Here is a 17796-nt window from a genome sequence, read left to right as displayed (position 1 = left end):
CACCTCACTCTATGTACCTCTGCATTGGCTTGTTGATCCCATATTCTTTATTATATCCTTTAATAAACTGGTAAACGCAAATGTTCCCGAATTCATGAGCTGCTCTAGCAAATTAACAGAACCTAAGGAGGTGGTTGCTGGAACTTCCAACCTGTGGCCTGTCCGTCAAAAGCACAGGTAGCTTGCAACTGGCTAAAGTGGGGGTGAGGGCAATCTTGCAGGACTGAACCCTTAACCTGTGGGATCTGCTGTTATCTCTGGGTAGATAGCATTAGAAATGAGTTGGAATTCTTGGACACTGTGCTGGTGTCTGAGAACTGCCTGGCATCGTGAGAGGGTGCTGGGAGCGGGACCTCACCCAATAATAGAATTGGGTCCAGGAACGAGAAGAGTTGCTATCAGTGGATGCATGTGTTGGGCATCTAATAGGGCACCATCTGGTATGGTAGGTGCTTCTGCTAGATCTCGTCTGTTGGCCTTTGATATCATTCCTACACATTCCATGCTCTCCCCTGATATGCACATTCTCAGACTCCCTTACCAGCAAGGTTCTGAGCACAAATTAGGTTCTGCCCACGAGAAGCACCTGCAAGAAATCTGGAAGGCAGAGAAAGGTAGAAACTGCTTTCCTCTGGCAGCGGAGGCAAGAGACAGGAAGGTGTGTGGTTCTAAATTTCGGATGGCTGGGGGTGCCTGGGTGGCTCAGTGGGTTAAAGCCTCTGCCTTCGGCTCAGGTCATGATCCCAGGGTCCTGGGATCGAGCCCCACATCGGGTTCTCTGCTCAGTGGGGAGCCTGCTTCCCCCTCTCTCTCTGCCTGCCTCTCTGCCTACTTGTGATCTCTGTCAAATAAAAATCAAATAAAAAAAATAAATAAATTTTGGATGGCTGGCTGAACCCTCCATCCCCCTCCTGACCACCAGCCCTCGAGAACGGCAGCACAGTGACAGAATCCTACAGCTTCCCCAGCTCTGGGCACAGCTGGAGCGTCCTGGCCCTCTGGGCCAAGCAACAACAGTGAACCTGAAAACCAGTGGCCTCTGCCAACTCTGCCCTTTGCTCCGTCCAGCCCTCCTGAAGCCACCTTTGTAAGCACCTGGCCTCCTGCATTAAATCCCTTTGCCAGAAATGCCTAGAGTGGTCCCTATTTTCCTGACCGATACAGAACTCAATAAATATCACATGGACGAATTCACCCGTCATGCAAGTCATCACTGAGCAATTACGTGACGGCCAGTGGGTTTGCTCTCTTTATCCTTAACAGCTCTGCAAGGGGAGCTCCCATTCCAGAGGCAAGGAGACTGAGGTCAGAAGGCCCTATTACAGACACCTACTATAGATGCGCCATAGGCCAGGGACTCTGCAAGGGGCCAAGGATGCCAGATCAAAGAAGACTTGGGCTCTGCCCTTGTCCACGTGGGAAATGAACAAGAGCAGCTCCCCTGGTCTGGCCCCCTCCGCCTACCAGGCCACCATCATCCCCTCAGCATTGCCCTAATTTTTTTTTTTTTTTTTAACTCAACACAGGAAAGCTTGCTCTGTTCCCTCAGGCTAGGCTAAATCCCCTGCAGGCTCTCATAACATCATGCAGTTGGTGGTGAGATATCCCCACTGGTCTGGCTCTCCTTAGACATGGAATGTCTGTATGGCCAGATTGTAAGGTGAGTGGGGGTTAATGTGACCTCAAGTGCAGGCTCTTGGTGTCAGCACCGTGCCCCCTAGCACTGGCGTCAGGACAGGTTCTGAACCCTGAGCACCTTGAGCTTGTAGCAGGAAATGAGTATAGCACACAGGGTACACGCACCGGTTTTGTGGTTTCAATTCTCTAAGCTTCCCAGTACCTGTGCCCTTTGCAGGGGGATTCTGCAGCCTTCCCCCATCAAACGTGGCATCGGTTTCCCTACTTCTTAAATCAGCTGGCCTACCCTGGCCAACAGAAGAGACCCGACACAAGCCTAAGCTCCAGGAGGCCACAGGCATTTCTGCTTGCATAACCGTGCCTCTCCCGCTGCTATGAGCACATGCCTGGCAAGCCTGCTAGAGGAAGAGGGGTGCCCTGGAGCAGGGCTGGGTTACCCAACTTGTCCCACCTACAGGCCATCCTATAGCAACTGACAGCTGCCATCTCTGCATACCTGGGAGAGCCCGGCCAAGGTCAGCAGAGTTGCCAAGCCAGCCATGTAGGTTCAAGAACAATGAACACATTCTGCCATATACCACTGAGGTCCTGTGGAACTTCCTTCCACAGCCCTGGCTAATCCATACACCTAGCTTATTAAAAAAAAATGTTAAGAGCCTGGGGCACCTGGGTGGCTCATCGGTTGGGCATCCAACTCTTGATTTTGTCTGGGTCATGATCTCAGGGGTCATGGGATCAAGCCTTCTGTTGGGCTTCTGCGCTCAGCGTGGAGTCTGCCTAAGATCCTCTCCCTCTGCCCCTCCCCCTGCTCTCCCTCTCTCTCTCTCTAAAAAAATAAATAAAATATTTAAAAATGTAAGGGATATTCATATAGATAATTTTTTGGAATCTTCTCCTGAAAACACTGGTGTTCTCGGAATGTTCTGAGCCCTCCCTGAGGGCAGCTTCTATTTCTGCTACAACCTCTACTTCATACCCCCTTCTCAAGGCTTGCATTCTACCGTTACAGGTATGATGGCTGGATTAAAGTCCTTCTCCCCCATGATGCGGATACCCCCCTGATCTGTTTCTGTCTCCCACAGTACCTCTGGCACCATCTGGCACACAGCTGGTGCTCAAGGAAGGTTCAGGTTACCCATGATAACCAGAACCAGTTTCTCTCCCTCCACCCCAAACCCCGAGCTCCGCTCACCTCCAGGGGTGGGTAAGGCTGCATTCCCAATGCCTGGATCTCCACCGTGCCACTCCCAGCCAGGGGCGCTGTGGCACTGTACACCTCCACCACGCCATTGCCGCCAGGGTTGGGACGCCCAGGGGGCCCCAGGCTCTGGGGTGGGGGCGGTGGGGGTTGGGGTGGTGGGGGTGGGGGCAGTGGCGGAGGGGGTGGAGGAGGTGGCGGAGGCTGGGTGAGGTAGCTTGGTGCGGAATGCATGTTCAGGCTGCTCTGAAATCAGAAAAGAGAATTAAAGTGTCACACCCTCTTGATACCAGCTGTCTTGTTATCAGCCGAGAAGGACATTGGTCTTAGCCAATGACGTAGAAAGAAGAGCCCCTCACAAGGCAGCTCAGAGGACAGGGCTGATGGGAGGCATGGCAACAGAGTCATGAAGAATACCGAGGAAGCATCAACCAGGTGCCATTACCCCTTTTCTCTAGGAAAGTCGACAAAAATGGCCCAGCTTGGACACCTGAGTTGATCTAATAGCCCCAGTGTTGCTGTCCTTGGAGGGCTTGCTTGTGGGGCCCGCTCTGAGATCCTGCCTTGTGGAAGGTTGCCTAGGACCACTAAGGCTATTTTGCTCCCCTGGGGCACTGACCATCCTGTACGAGGTCACCTAGATCATTTGTACGGACAATGTGATCTGGGGTGAACACCTCCTTTCCTTCTAAGAGTATGGAATTTTGGTCACTTTGGCACCTCCATGACCAATCCCCAAGAAAAGACCTGAGCCTTGAATCTTAGGTATGCTTTCTGGGCAGAAACATGCACACACATTGCTGTTTTCCTCTGCTGGAGGAAAAAGTGTTTTGGGCAATCTCTCCCCACTGCCCCAAGAAGAGGAACTTTAGAAACCTATGCCTCTGGGATGCCTGGGTGGCTCAGTTGGTTGGGCCGCTGCCTTCGGCTCAGGTCATGATTCCAGGGTCCTGGGATCGAGTCCCACATCGGGCTCCTTGCTCGGCGGGGAGCCTGCTTCTCTCGCTGCCTCTGCCTGCCTCTCTGCCTGCTTGTGTGTACTCTTTCTCTCTATCTCTGGCAAATAAATAAAATCTTAAAAAAAAAAAAAAAAAAGAAACCTATGCCTCAATTCCTCCAGACTCCAGCCCATGTCTTTTTCCCTTGCTGATCCTGCTGTGTATCCTTGGTCAGGAATAAACCACAGCCACCAGTACAACTAACCCGAGTCCTAGGAGTCTTTCTAGAGAGTGTGTGGGTGGCTGTGTGGGTGTGGGTGGCTGTGGACCCCTGAAATGCAGCCACTGACTTCTAGAAATTTCTTCCACAAAAATAAAAACAAACAGGTGGGCAAAGATTTGTGTACATGGATGCTTCTCTAGTAGTTTTTATAATGGCAAAAAATGGCAATGACCTACATATCTGTTAACAGAAGCCTGGCTATGTAGGCAAGCGTCCATCCACACAATGGAATATTTTACAGTTATTAAAATGATCGTGATCATGGGTGCCTGGCTGGCTCAGCTGGTAGAGCATGCAACTCTCAATCTCTGGGTCATGAGTTCAAGGCTCACATTGGGCAAAAAGCTTACTTTAAAAAAAAAAAAAGGCTGGTGATCAGTATTTCATAAAGGATGCTCCCCTTACCCACCTCCAGGGGTGGGTAAGGCTGCATTCCGAATGCCTGGATCTCCACCGTGCCACTCCCAGCCAGGCCCGCGGTCCTAGGATCGAGTCCCATATCAGGCCCCTTGCTCAGCAGGGCACCTGCTTCTCCCTCTGCCTCTGCTGCCCCCCTGCTTTTGCTCTCTCTCCCTCTCTCTCTCTCCCTCTGACAAAAGAAATAAATAAGATCTTAAAAAAAAAAAAAGCCGGGGCGCCTGGGTGGCTCAGCGGGTTAAAGCCTCTGCCTTCGGCTCAGGTCATGATCTCGGGGTCCTGGGATGGAGTCCCGCATCGGACTCTCTGCTCAGCAGGGAGCCTGCTTCCTCCTCTCTCTCTCTCTGTCTGCATCTCTGCCTACTCGTGATCTGTCTGTCAAATAAATAAATAAATAAAAATCTTAAAAAAAAAAAAAAAGCCAAAAAACTGTTTTTCTATTTGCATTTAAAGATCGGGGAAGCCAGACACCAAAATTCTAGCAGAGTTTTCTTTGGGGAGAGAGAGCATGGGTGGTTGATTAATTGATTGACTTCCCAACTTTTATTCTTTCTTTTTTAATTGTTTTTAAAGATTTAATTTTTAAGTAATGTATACACCCAATGTAGGGCTCAAACTCACAACACTATGATCAAGAGTCACGTGACAGCTGCAGACATTATAACACTCTGTTCTTCAATACTGGATTCCATGCATCTCCTAAGAACAGGATATTCTCCCATATAACCACAATTTGACAATCGTACTCAGGAAATTGCGTGTTGATATAATAATACTACCTAAAATATTCAAATTCCTCCTATTCTCATTTCCCCAAAGTGTCCCAATAATGCCTTTGGATTCTTTCCCCCCAGTCCAGGATCCAACCAAGAACTGCATATTGCCAAGGGAAGGGCAGGCAAAATGGGTGAAGGGAAGCAGGAAATACAGGTGGAAAAGAAAAACAAAAAAAAACCCTCACACATTGTAGTCGGTTGCCATGTCTCTCTCGTTTCCAGAGCAATTAAACTTTGTTCTTACTTTTCTGTTGTGTATTTTCTAACATTTTCCAATGGATAAGGAACACTTTTGTTAAGAAGTTAGGAGGGGGCACCTGGGTGGCTCAGTTGGTAAGACATCTGACTCCTGATTTCGGCTCAGGTGATGAGCTCAGGGTCATGGGATTCAGTCTCACATGGGGCTCTGTGCTCAGTGGGGAGTCTGTTTGAGATTCTCTCTCTCCCTCTCCCTCTGCCCCTTCTCTCCTCACCCTCACTCCCTGTGCACACACCTGTGCTCACTCTCGCAAATAAATAACCTTTTTTAAAATTTTTAAAAAATTGTCAGAGTAAAGCTCTTTTTAAAAAAATTTTTAAAAGATTTTATTTATTTATTTGACACAGAGAGAGAGACCATAAGTGGGCAGACAGACAGGCTGGGGGGTGGGGGTGGGGGAGAAGCAGGCTCCCCACTGAGCAGAGAGCCTGATATGGGGCTCTATCCCAGGACCCTGAGATCATGACCTGAGCCGAAGGCAGAGGCTTAACCCACTGGGCCACCCAGGCGCCCTTACATCTTTTTATTTTTAAGATTTTATTTATTTGAGACAGAAAGAGTACAAGAAGGGGTAGGGTCAGAGGGAGAAGCAGACTCCCCACTGAGCAGGGAGCCCAATGCAGGACTTAATCCTGGGACTCCAGGATCATGACCTGAGCTAAAGGCAGTCTTTTAACCGACTGAGCCACCCAGGTACCCAAATAAATAAATCTTAAAAAAAGAAAAGAAAAGAAAAGAAAAGAAAAGAATAAAAATAGGAGGGTGTCTGGCTGGCTCAGTCAATATACATGTGCCTCTTGATCTTGAGGTTGGGGGTCATGAGTTCAAGTCCCATGTTGGGCATGGAGACTACTTATTTAAAAAAAAAAAAGAAGAAGAAGAAGAAGAAGAAGAGTAAAAATAGGAGTCAAAATAGCCAGACTATGGCTATGAAAACCCAAAGTAATGTTCTAGGTCTCAACTAAAGTGACATCTTCCCTACCCACAGCAGCGCAGGCCAAGGGGAGACTGACAGTCCCTCTTCAGCATGAGAGAGCTGAGGCCATCCACTCTTCTCTCTACAAGGCTCCCAATTCATGGCGGGCAACATACAGGCCTGGAGTGAAGACCCTACGAGAAGCCGGCCGCCTCCTTACCTGCACAGGTGGGGGGCCCTGGGACATGGGCTGGTCCAAGGACGTGAAGGCCGACATGGCAGACATTAGCACGTCATCACTCACCAAGATGTTCCCCTGCACCAGGGTCTGGATCAGCGGGGATGGGGGCACGGTAATGTACGTGGAGATCTGGGTAGTGTGAAAGAGAGAGAGAGCGAGAGAGAGAGAAGGGAAGAGAAGAAAAGGGGAGAGAAGAGAAAGGATATGGCTGAGGCTTTGGAAGGAAACACGGCATGATGAAAAGGCTTGGGCTCTGGAATCCCACAGACCTGTGTTTCATTTCCACCTCAGCTTCTCCCTGCTGTATGACCCTGACCCTGGGCAAGTCACTCCACCTTTCAGAACTTCCATTTCCTTATCTATGAAATGAGAATAAGTCACAACTCTCTATAAGACAAATATCCCCTAATACTTTCTGGTATCTCTCCTAGAATAACACTCATACATGTCTACCGGGAGTCCATAAACAACAGTATTCTGTGTAGTTTTATTTCTAATAGTGAATAACTAGAAAGAGTCTCAGTGTCAAAGGGTAAACAGAGTAAAAAAGGCAACATAGTCATAGCTTAGAATACTACACAGCAGACAAAAGGTATTGCACGAGAAACCAAATTATACAATGGCATGGAGATTATATTTTCTTACTTAAAAAATTCTAAACAATAGCACTGTATAATTCCTATGGAATCACCATGCTCTGCGTTGAGAGAGGTCTGCGGCAGCCTGAGAAGTATCAGTGTACAGGTCCTATGGCTCTGGGGTGAATGCTTTTATTCTGACAGCAGGAATTATGTCTATATAACGGAAGGAGATAATGTTTTAAAGGAATGAGCAGACAAGAGGCAGCCAGAAGGAAACCTGACACCTTGACCTAGTGTCCTGAGACATGTCCAGCCTCCATTATGGGGATCCTTTAATCCCTCTAAGAGCCCTTGACCCAGGAGGTCTCTGCTTTCCCCTGACCTCCAGACCTGCGGATCTGTCTGCGTCTTCACTCCCTCCACTTAAAGAATGATGGATACTGCAAATCCAGCATGACCAGTGGACTCCTGACATCCCCCCACCAAATCTTCTTCTTGCTGTTTTCCCCACTTCGGGAAATGGCAACTTCATCTCTGCAGTAGATCCCCCTCGACTCCTTCTGATCTCACTCCTCACATCCAACCCATCCACAGGCTCTATGGGCTCCACCTTCAAAACATTTCCAAAATCTCATCCCTTCTCTTCACCTCCACTGCCACCATCCCAGTCAAGCCACCACCACCAGATTGGTACAACAGGTCCCTAAATTTCCTGGGTTTCTCTCTTGACTCTCACCAAAATCCATTCACTCTACAGCAGCCAGAGTAATATAGTTTAAGTGTAAATCAGACTATGTCCATCGTCTGTTCAAAACCTTCCAGGGGCACCTGGGTGGCTCAGTGGGTTAAAGCCTCTGCCTTTAGGGACGCCTGGGTGGCTCAGTTGGTTGGGCAGCTGCCTTCAGCACCCTGGTATCGAGTCCCACATCGGGCTCCTTGCTCGGCAGGGAGCCTGCATCTCCCTCTGCCTCTGCCTGCCATTCTGTCTGCCTGTGCTCACTCGCGCGCTCTCTCTCTCTCTCTGATAAATAAATAAAAAAAATCTTAAAAAAAAAAAAAAAGCCTCTGCCTTTAGCTCAGGTCGTGATCCCAGGGTCCTGGGATGGAGCCCCGCATCAGGCTCTCTGCTCGACAGGGAGCCTGCTTCCTCCTCTCTCTCTCTCTGCCTGCCTCTCTGCCTACTTGTAATCTCTGCCTGTCAAATAAATAAATAAAATCTTTAAAAAAAAAAAACAAAAAACCTTCCAAAGGCTCCCATCTCACTCAGAGTAAAAGCCCACGAAACCCACATGTTTGTCAGGATTCCCCCTGCTCCCTGTCTGACCTTATCACCTCCTGCTCTCCTCCTTACTCACTCAGCCCCAGCCATGCTCACCTCCTTGCTGGTCCCGGAATAAACCCAGCACACTCTCCCCCCAGGGCCTTTGCATTTGCAGATCCCTTCTCCTGAAATACTCTTCCCCAAACTAGCAGCATGACTCATTCCCTCATCACCCTAGGTCTCTCCTCATATGTCACCTCTTCACAGAGCTCTTCCCCAAGTACCATTTACAAAATGGCAAAACCTCCCATCCCCGTCTTGGCATCCCCATCTCTCTGCACTTAACATCCTAAAAAAAAGTCTGTCTTTCCATATGTGTTTGGTACTATTTCACCCACCTCCATAAGGGCAGTGATTTGGAACATTTGTCTGTCACGATGCCCAGACAGTGCCTGACACAGAGTGCAAGCTCAAAAAAGACTTGAGTGAATGAATGAAGGAACACACAAACAAACGTATACCTGGCGATTGGCAGGAGGCGGGGCCTGCTGGACAGCTGCAGGGGCTGCCGAAGGGGTGTAGATGCTGTTGGTGGCCAATGAGACGGTGGCCAGGGGCGGGGCATTCCCCTGGCACTGTTCCCGCTTGTGGGTCATAAATGCTGGCAGCGAGTTGAACTGCTTCTTACACTTTCCGCAGAGAAAGACATCCTCATCGTCTAGGGGTCACACCCACACGAAGAGAGGGAGAGGAACAATGATGAAAAGCGAGACAAATGAGAGGGCACCACAGTGAGAGACAGGAGAACACCTGTGGCTGGACCACAAGCATGCCACCTTAACAGAAATCTGTGACTCGACGGGCATGTGTCTAGTGCCAACTTTGTGCTTCCAAAAGGAGATTTCAAAACCACGTAGGCTCCTACAGGAATATCCAGTCATGTCTACCCAGGTATTGAAAAATTATGAATCAGGAAATAGTAGAGTGGGTGTGCTTCAAAGCTGAGAAATTTTGGAATCTTTATCCCACCTGAATTGTTCATCAGTCCCCAAATGGGCTACATGACCTTCTATGTTTCAGCATCCCCTGCTCCCTCTGCAGGCTTCTTTTCTCAGAACAACTCAGGCCACAAGACTCTGCTCGGATGTCACCTCCTTCAGGAAGCCTTCCTAAAGCTAGTCGCCATAGTTCCTTCTGCTGGGTGCATCGCTCATATCATACTTCTTCCCAGGACCGTCAGACTGTGAATCCCCCAAAAGGGAGGAAATAAGTCTTATTTATTACCATAACTGGCAGGATCTCCTGGGTATGTAGAAGCCCCTCAATGGGTATTTGCTGAATGAGTGAAAAACTCAATGAATGATTAGCTATAGTTGATACCACCCACTGAGGGTGGCCATGGTAGACCACGGCCATGTACTGTGCCAAGCACTTGACACATTGTGGCAGAAATGTCTACTTGTTGGGGTGCCTCAGTGGCTCAGTTGGTTAAGCATCTGTCTTTGGCTAGGGTCCTGATCCCAGGGTCCTTAGATCGAGCCCTACATCGGGCTCCCTGTTCAGTGGGAAGCCTGCTTCTCCCTCTCCCACACCCCCTGCTTGTGTTCCCTCTCTCACTATATCTTTCTCGGTCAAATAAGTAAATAAAATCTTTAAAAAAAAAAAGAAAGAAAGAAAGAAACGTCTACTTGTTATTCAACAGCCACTCTTCCTTCTTAGACAGTAATAGTGGGAAACATGACCATCTAACTAAAGACTCTATCTCTCAGCCTTCTTTGCAGCTAGACATCATGTGACTGAATTCTAACCAATAGGATAAGAGCAAAAGTATACTGTCTATGCAACTTTCTTTTAAAGGAAGGCATATAGGGACGCATGGGTGGCTCAGTCAGTTAAGCATCTGCCTTTGGCTGGACTCATGACCCCAGAATGCGGGGATCAAGTCCCACATTGGGCTCCTTGCTTGGCGGGCAGTCTGCTTCTCTCTGCCTCTTCCTGCCACTCCCCAGGCTCATGCTCTCTCTTTCTCTCTGACAAGTAAGTATATAAAATATTTTTTAAAAAAGGAAGGCATATAGGGGCACCTGGGTGGCTCAGCCTGTTAAGCTTTTGCCCTTGCCTTGGGTCATGATCCTGGGGTCCTGGGATGGAGCCCCACACTGGGCTCCCTGCTCAGCAGGGAGTCTGCTTCCCCCTCTGCCCCTCACCACACTTGTGCTTGCTCTCTCTCTCTCTCAAATATATAAATAAATTATTTTAAAAAACAAAATAAAAAATAAAAGGAAGGAGTATGACTTCTACTTTGTTCTTTCTTCCCTTTGTGTTGGCTAGAATGTGGAAATGAAAGTGGAAAGCTGGAGCAGCCAGCCTGGACTGAGGCAGAGGGCAACAGAACCTTAAGAAAGAAAGGATCTGAGTCTCACCACACCCACCCCAAACGCACATCAGGACTTCGTGTAAGAGAGAAATAAGCATTCATCTCTACAAACCACAAGAGACTTGTGTTCCTTATTTACAAAACAACTGAAAGTGAGTCCCAAGCATCCTCACAAGGTCTCTAAGAGGTTAAGACTATTATCCTCATTTTACAGATGTAGAAACTGAGGCACAGAGAAGTTTACTTACTTGCCCAAGGTCACAGAGCCAGGAACTACGGGAACAAGGATTCAAACCCAGGTGGGTATCTCTCTGTACCCAGAATTGTTCCCAAGTGTTCAAAAAATGTTTGTGGAATGAATAAATGAACACAGAGACTCACACAGGGCTCTAAAGTTCCTTATCTTCTCTGTGTCTCAGGGGCCTGGCCTGGAAATTGGAGATTCATGTTCAGCCTGCTCTTTCCATAGAGGAGAGGTTGAGAAATAACTTTCCGGTCAAAGGTACAAGCGTTACTAAGCTCCTAGCCATTCCCTGTCATGAGCTTCACATTCACTAACTGATTGAGAAAGTGTATCCTATTGCCAAGAAGAAACAAGCCTGAGCCTGAAGACCCAGGCTAGGAGGAAGGGGAGAGGGTTCAGACACCAGATGGTATCCTGGGCACCCCAGTAGGCAATTCACTCCCATACCCCCTCATGAGCCCCATCTGCTTTTCACAGGAAGCTACGCACCCTTCCCACTGGTGAACCTGCCCAGATACTTACCCAGTGGCTGGATAGCAGGAGGTGCATTGACACTCTGGCCTGTTGGATCAGGGACTGCTCCTTGGCCGTCCAACAGTGACTGGACAGCCAGGACAGTCTGATTGTCCATTCCTGAAAAAAGAAATGGAGTCTCTGACTTCCCCTTCACAAGCCAGACCCAAAGTAAGCCCTCTGTGGCAAAGACGGCTGGCTGTGCCCCAATATACATTCTCTCCTACTTCCACTGTAATAGAACCCAAGACTTTTGGCTGAAAATATGGCCCCACAATAAAGATTACATTTCCCAGCTACTTTTGCAGCTAGGGACTGTCTAAATTCTGGACAATGGAGGAAGAAAGGTGTCCTATGGCAGTACCTGGTTAGTTATTTTAAAACTGCCTGGTACGGGATGCCCTTTTTTTGCCCTAGCCACCACCCCAGATCATAAAGATAAGAGCCATACCCTAGGGATTGCAGGGCACAATTGGGAAAGGTCCTGGGCCTCTGAGAACCTTGTAGAACACAGCCACCCTTGGAGCTTTGGGCTGTCTTCCTCTGGTCTCCCATATGAGAGCAATAAACTTCTACCTTGTTTAAACCACTGCTAGACTAGGCTTCTCTCTTCCTCAGGGAACAGTCTGATCCTAAATCATAAGCCCCTCCACAAATCATGTTACTGAGTCTTCCCCATCCTACCCCACAAATTTGTTTGCTCTTGGGCGCCCCTGCTTCCCTTGTTTTCCGACGTGTACTTCTTTCAGTTCCTCAGTAAACAGTGTAATCGAATTTATGGTCAGGACACCCGTGGGAACCTGAGTACTTCCATGTTTTCCAGTCAGCTGTCACTACTGCTGAGGTTCATAATAGTACAGTCTAGCCATGTCACCAGCTGGAGGACGGGCCTCCTCACATCTAAGTGGCCACCAAACCACACTGCCTCCCTCCCAAAAAACCCAGAGGGTGCCTCCTTCTCTCCGTCCCCACAGCCAATGCTCTGCTCCCAACCTCTTCCAACCTTTTACCTGGACACCTGCTCCAGCTTCCAAAGGCAATGCAAATTGGAACTATTAGCTGCCACAGCCGAAGTGAATTCATACTTTCTCTTGTCCCAATGCATGTTGTGTCTCTCCTGAGGCCAGCACTTCCCTGCAACCCCTCCTGCTCCCTCAGAAACCACTCTCCACAGCAAATGGTCCCTGTCTTCACGGTATGTCTGCAACCTCTCCTTCCCATCAACACTACACATGCTCAGGTCTCTCTAGAATTCCCTCTCTTTGAACCCATGTTCCTACTTCTCCTCCCTTCAACAAGAATCATCCGTCCATCGCCTCTACACACCTCCCAATCCTCCTCTACCCACTTCATGGGCTTAAGCCCCAGCATTCCACCAAAATCACCAAAGAACATCTGGCAGCATCGGACATTCCTTCCTGAGACACTCCCCTGGCTCTAGGATACCTCCCTCCTGGGTCTTCTTCCACCTCTCTGCTCAATCCTTCATAGCTTGCTCTGCTCCCTTCTGTCCAAAACTCTTCTAGGGGTGCCTGGGTGGCTCAGTGGGTTAAAGCCTCTGCCTTCGGCTCAGGTCATGATCCCAGGGTCCTAGGATCAAGTCCCACATCGGGCTCTCTGCTCAGCAGGGAGCCTGCTTCCTCCTCTCTCTGCCTGCCTCTCTGCCTACTTGTGATATCTGCCCATCAAATCAATAAATAAAATCTTTAAACCAAAACAAAACAAAATAAATCTCTTCAAAATGTTTCTGTTTTGAAAAGTTCCTTCAGTTTGGATTCTCTCTCTTCTCCCTGGGCAGACTCACTTAACTCCCATCTAATTCTCCCCAAAATGGAGTCCCAAACTTGGGGTTTGCTCCCCTGGAGAAGCTTCAGTAAGTCTCCAACTATATTAGGCAAAATTGTGAGTCAATAAGCATTTGAATGCAAGTCTGTACATGAACATTCACTGCAGTTTTATTCATAATAGTAAGAAACTGGAAACAATTCAGATGTTCTTCAATGGGTGAATAGTTACACTGTGGTACATCCATACCTTGGAATACAACTCAGTAATAAAAGGAATGAAATATGGGTGCCTGGGTGGCTCAGTGGGTTAAAGCCTCTGCCTTCTGCTCAGGTCATGGTCTCAGGGTCCTGGGATTGAGCCCTGCATCGGGCTCTCTTCTCGGCAGGGAGCCTGCTTCCTTCTCTCTCTGCCTGCCTCTGCCTACTTGTGATCTGTCTGTCAAATAAACAAAATCTTTATAAATAAATAAATAAATAAATAAATAAAAAGGAATGAAATACTGATAGGCATAATAACTTGGGTGAATCTTAGGGAATTATGATAAGTGGGAAAAAAAGCCAATTTCAAAGCTCATATGCTATATGATTCCATTTATATGACATTCTTGAAATGACAAAATTTTAGAACTGGAGGACGGATTAGTGGTTGACAGACACCAAGGATGATGGGGAGTGGGGAAGGAGGTAGGTTTGGCTATCAAAGGGCAACCTTTTATGGTGATGTAACTATTCAATATGTTGTAATATAAAATAGTCTTGCATGTTACATTGAGGAGAACTAGGTAAAGGGTATATAGGAATCTACAGAAAAAAACCTATAATGATTTCAAAATAAAAAATTTGATTCAAGGGGCACCTCAGTGGCTCAGTGGGTTAAGCACCTGCCTTTGGCTCAGGTCATGACCCCTGGGATCCCTGGGATCCCTGGGACCTGAGCTCAGGTCCTGGGATCAAGCCCCATGTAGGGCTCTCTGCTTAGGAAGGAGCTTGTTTCTCCCTCTTTCTCTGCCTGCCACTCCCCCTACTTGTGCGCATTCTCTCTTTCTCTTTGTGAAATAAATAAAATCTTAAAAAAAAAATTTTTTTTAATTTTGATTCAAAAAATACTGCCTGTTAAAACTATGGAGACAATCAGAAGATCAGGGATTCCCAGGGGTTTTGTGGGGGGGGGGGGCTATGAAGAGACAGAACAGAGAGGATTTTTAGAGCAGTGAAAATACTCTGTGATGATATTATAATGAGGGATATATGTCACTGCACATTTGTCCAAGAGAATGTGCAATACCCACAGTGAACATAAAGAAAAGCCATCGATTTTAGATGATTATGATGTGTCAGTGTGGAGTCATCCTTGGTATCAAATGTACCATTTGGGCAAATTATGTTGCTAATGGGGGAGGCTAGTCACGTGTGAGTTTCTTCAATTTCTCTATACCTTCCTTTCAACTTTGTTGTCAACCTAAAGCTGCTAAAACTAAAAAATAGTCTTTTAAAAAAGACTGCCTGTCTGGGGCGCCTGGGTGGCTCAGTGGGTTAAAGCCTCTGCCTTAGGCTCAGGTCATGATCCCAGCTTCCTGGGATTAAGCCCCAAATGGGGCTCTCTGCTCAGCGGGGAGCCTGCTTCCTCCTCTTTCTCTGCCTGCCTCTCTGCCTACTTGTGATCTCTGTCTGTCAAATAAATAAAATCTTTTTTAAAATAAATAAATAAATAAAAATAAAAAAGGCCGCCTGTCTAAAATTGAGATCCAGCGAAGTGTGTTACCCTCACTGCTCAGTTTTACCTCTTCCAATAATTCTCATCAACAAGAGGCACCAATGTCCACCCAACCAGAGCCCCTAGGGCACCCCTTTAATCTTTCCCCAACCTCTTCTCATTTCCAGTCCTTCAGCAGCAAGTCTAGCCTATTCTGCCCCTATGGACTCTCTTTAGATCTACTTTCCTCCTTCCTGTATCTGTCCCCCTGGCCCAGGCCACCACTGGTTCTCAGCAGGACAACTGCAGCTACTTCCCTCACCTCCCCCCTGCCACTCTGGCCCCGTGCAGTGCGTCCTCAGAGCAGCTGGAGTGAACTTTATAAAACATACATCAGATTGTTCTGCTCCCCTGCTGAAAACCCTTTCTCAGCTCCACAGTGATTGCAAGATAAAGTTCACAAGTCTCAGCTCTAACTCCTCACTCACATGAACTTCGGTGAATCCTAGAAGACCTCTCTTCCCCCAGGGCTTTGCAAGTGCAGATCCTACTGCCTGGATCATCTCTGGGTCCTCACAGTTCCGCTGTCCTTGCCCTAGCCAAGCATGCATGTCACTGTTCTAGGAACTGGTTTTTCTTTTAATTTCCCCATCACTCAATACATGAACACATTCTGGTAGTAAAAACTCAAACGTAGAGGGCGTCCATGTAAGCTAAAGAGAAAGTAGGCCTCACCCTATTCTACTAATCTTCCAGAGGTTAAGTACACTGACCCTCTCCCTCCACATTGGTCACCCTAAAAGCTGGCACTAAAAGCCAGCTAAGGTAATCTTCTTTTATGGTATACCTTTTCTGTAACTGTATAATTTTAATAGTTGTTTGTTCTATAATTTCTATATGCCTCCCTCCACTCATGTGCCCCCTGCCCAATTGTGGGGCAGGAATTGTGTCTGGCTCAGTAAGTATTCCTGAGATTGAAATTCTCCCCCCAGGGGGGTGGGGGCGGGGAGTTCTCACCTATTTCATGGTGAGAACTCCGATCCTCCAAAAAGTGAAGGGACATAGCTGAGATGTCCTATGGGTCTCAAGTCTCAGCAACATTCTACTAGTCTGGCCAACTTTCAGTCTTCTGATTTATCACACCCCTCTAGGAGCACTCCCAGGTCTGTATCCCGCCCCCACCCCACCCCCAACCTACCCTGTGCCACGGTCCTAAAGTCAGTAAGGCTCCCGCCCACCCATCCATGGCCTGCAGGTGCACAGAGAGGTCTATGCAGTGTTTGCTGACTCCAAAGTCCACAATCCCCTGCGCCTGAGGTCCACTTCCACGCCTGGAACCTCCAGAGCACAGGACAATTAGATGGCGCCCAGGGCACTGTGTGTCCCAGCCAAGCACACCGCTGACACCCATCATTTCTTGATCTGAGTGTATAAAGCTCTGCACCCAAGCACGGTGCACAAAATAGGCACCTAGTGTTTGTTGGTTTGCGTGTGTGAGCACCGATGGCCTTGCACCCAGGTAGGACCTATCCTTTCCAGGTCTGATTTTGAGAGACCACCTCGGGCACGAGGCACAGTTGGCCCTCAATACAAGTCGCTCGTGGTCAGGACGCCTAGTTAGGTTGCTTCAGCCGCCAAGCCCTTCCCGCCCCCGGACCACCGCCTCCCTCAGCGCGGACTTTGCAAGGCCTGTCTTCCACCGCGCTGCCTCTCCGGCTGTTCCCTCCAGGACATCCCTCCTGCGCCGACCCGAGGCCCTCGCCGCCGACGCTGTTCCTGTCCAAGGCCTTCCCCCCTCCGCCCCGGCCATGCTCTCCCCCGGCTGTTCTGCCCCGGAGCTCCCTCGCCTCCCCCAGGGCTTTCTCTCCTCGCTGTTCCTGTCCGGCTGTACCCCCTGCGCCGGGCCTCGGCTCCCGCGGCTGTTCTGGACCCATACCACCGCCCTCCGCCATTGAGCCTATCTCCGCCGCTGTTCCGGTCCCCGTGCCCACCCCCCCGCCGGGCCTCGGCTCCCGCGGCTGTTCCCGCCCGTGCCCCTCCCGCCCCGTGGCTGTTCCGGCCCCGGCGCCCTCCGCCCCGCGGCCGCCGCGTGCCCTGGGCCCGGCTCTGCGAGGACGCGGCGGGAGGGGGCGCAACGTGGAACAGCCGCCTCCCCCGGCCCCGCCGCCGCTCACCCTCCAGGGCCTCGAAAATCGTCTGCGCCATCTTGGAGCTGCCGCCGTCTCGGGAGCCGAAGCGGGGCTACGTGAGCATTGTGGGAACCGCGGTGGGGTCAGGGCCGCCAGGGGGCGCTCGGGAGCTGCCGCCGAGGCCCCTCACCCCCCAACCCCGCCCGCCGTCCGGGAAATTCAGCAGTAGCTCCCTTGTCATGCCTAGATAACCCAGCCAGCGGCATGTGGATCCCCAAACCTGTCTCACATGAACCCCCAGTTCTGCATACTGACCCCATCCTAGCCGCACACAGGAGACCTCCCAACTGGGTATTGGACCTCTAATATTATCTGGACCTGCCACCCCCACCCTGCACACGAGACTCCCATTTCTGCAACATGGAACTTATTTCCACAGCACACAGTATCCCCCACGTAACTCGGACCACCCAACTGTGTCACGGCGACTTCCACCTAACCCAAGACCCCTGCCTTAGCTGTGCAACACTGATTCTCCTAATTGT

The 17796-nt window shown here is 49.3% G+C and overlaps 1 protein-coding gene across 2 annotated transcripts in view; it reads right to left on the bottom strand.

Annotated features, from left to right (window-relative positions):
• ZNF341 (zinc finger protein 341) overlaps positions 1 to 17390 on the bottom strand; it is a 45135-nt gene extending 27745 nt beyond the window's left edge. The window contains exons 1-5 of one of the 2 annotated variants that reach the window (XM_004746612.3): positions 17297 to 17390; positions 11652 to 11762; positions 9030 to 9226; positions 6646 to 6795; positions 2831 to 3082 (exon numbers count right to left, since the gene is read on the bottom strand). In XM_004746612.3, coding sequence (XP_004746669.1) covers positions 2831 to 3082; positions 6646 to 6795; positions 9030 to 9226; positions 11652 to 11762; positions 17297 to 17327 — 741 coding nt within the window. In that variant the 5' untranslated portion in view covers positions 17328 to 17390. Of the gene's footprint in view, positions 1 to 2830; positions 3083 to 6645; positions 6796 to 9029; positions 9227 to 11651; positions 11763 to 17296 lie in introns of those variants that run through there. The other variant, XM_013053394.2, reaches the window with a different exon arrangement.
• Positions 17391 to 17796: the final 406 nt, after the last annotated feature.

The sequence above is a fragment of the Mustela putorius genome, unplaced genomic scaffold (genome assembly GCF_011764305.1).
Source record: "Mustela putorius furo isolate JIRA1106 unplaced genomic scaffold, ASM1176430v1.1 tig00000743_pilon_pilon_pilon, whole genome shotgun sequence".
NCBI lineage: Eukaryota > Metazoa > Chordata > Mammalia > Carnivora > Mustelidae > Mustela > Mustela putorius.
The sequence above is the reverse complement of the archived record's forward strand: the minus strand, read 5'-3'. Positions and strand labels throughout refer to the sequence as shown.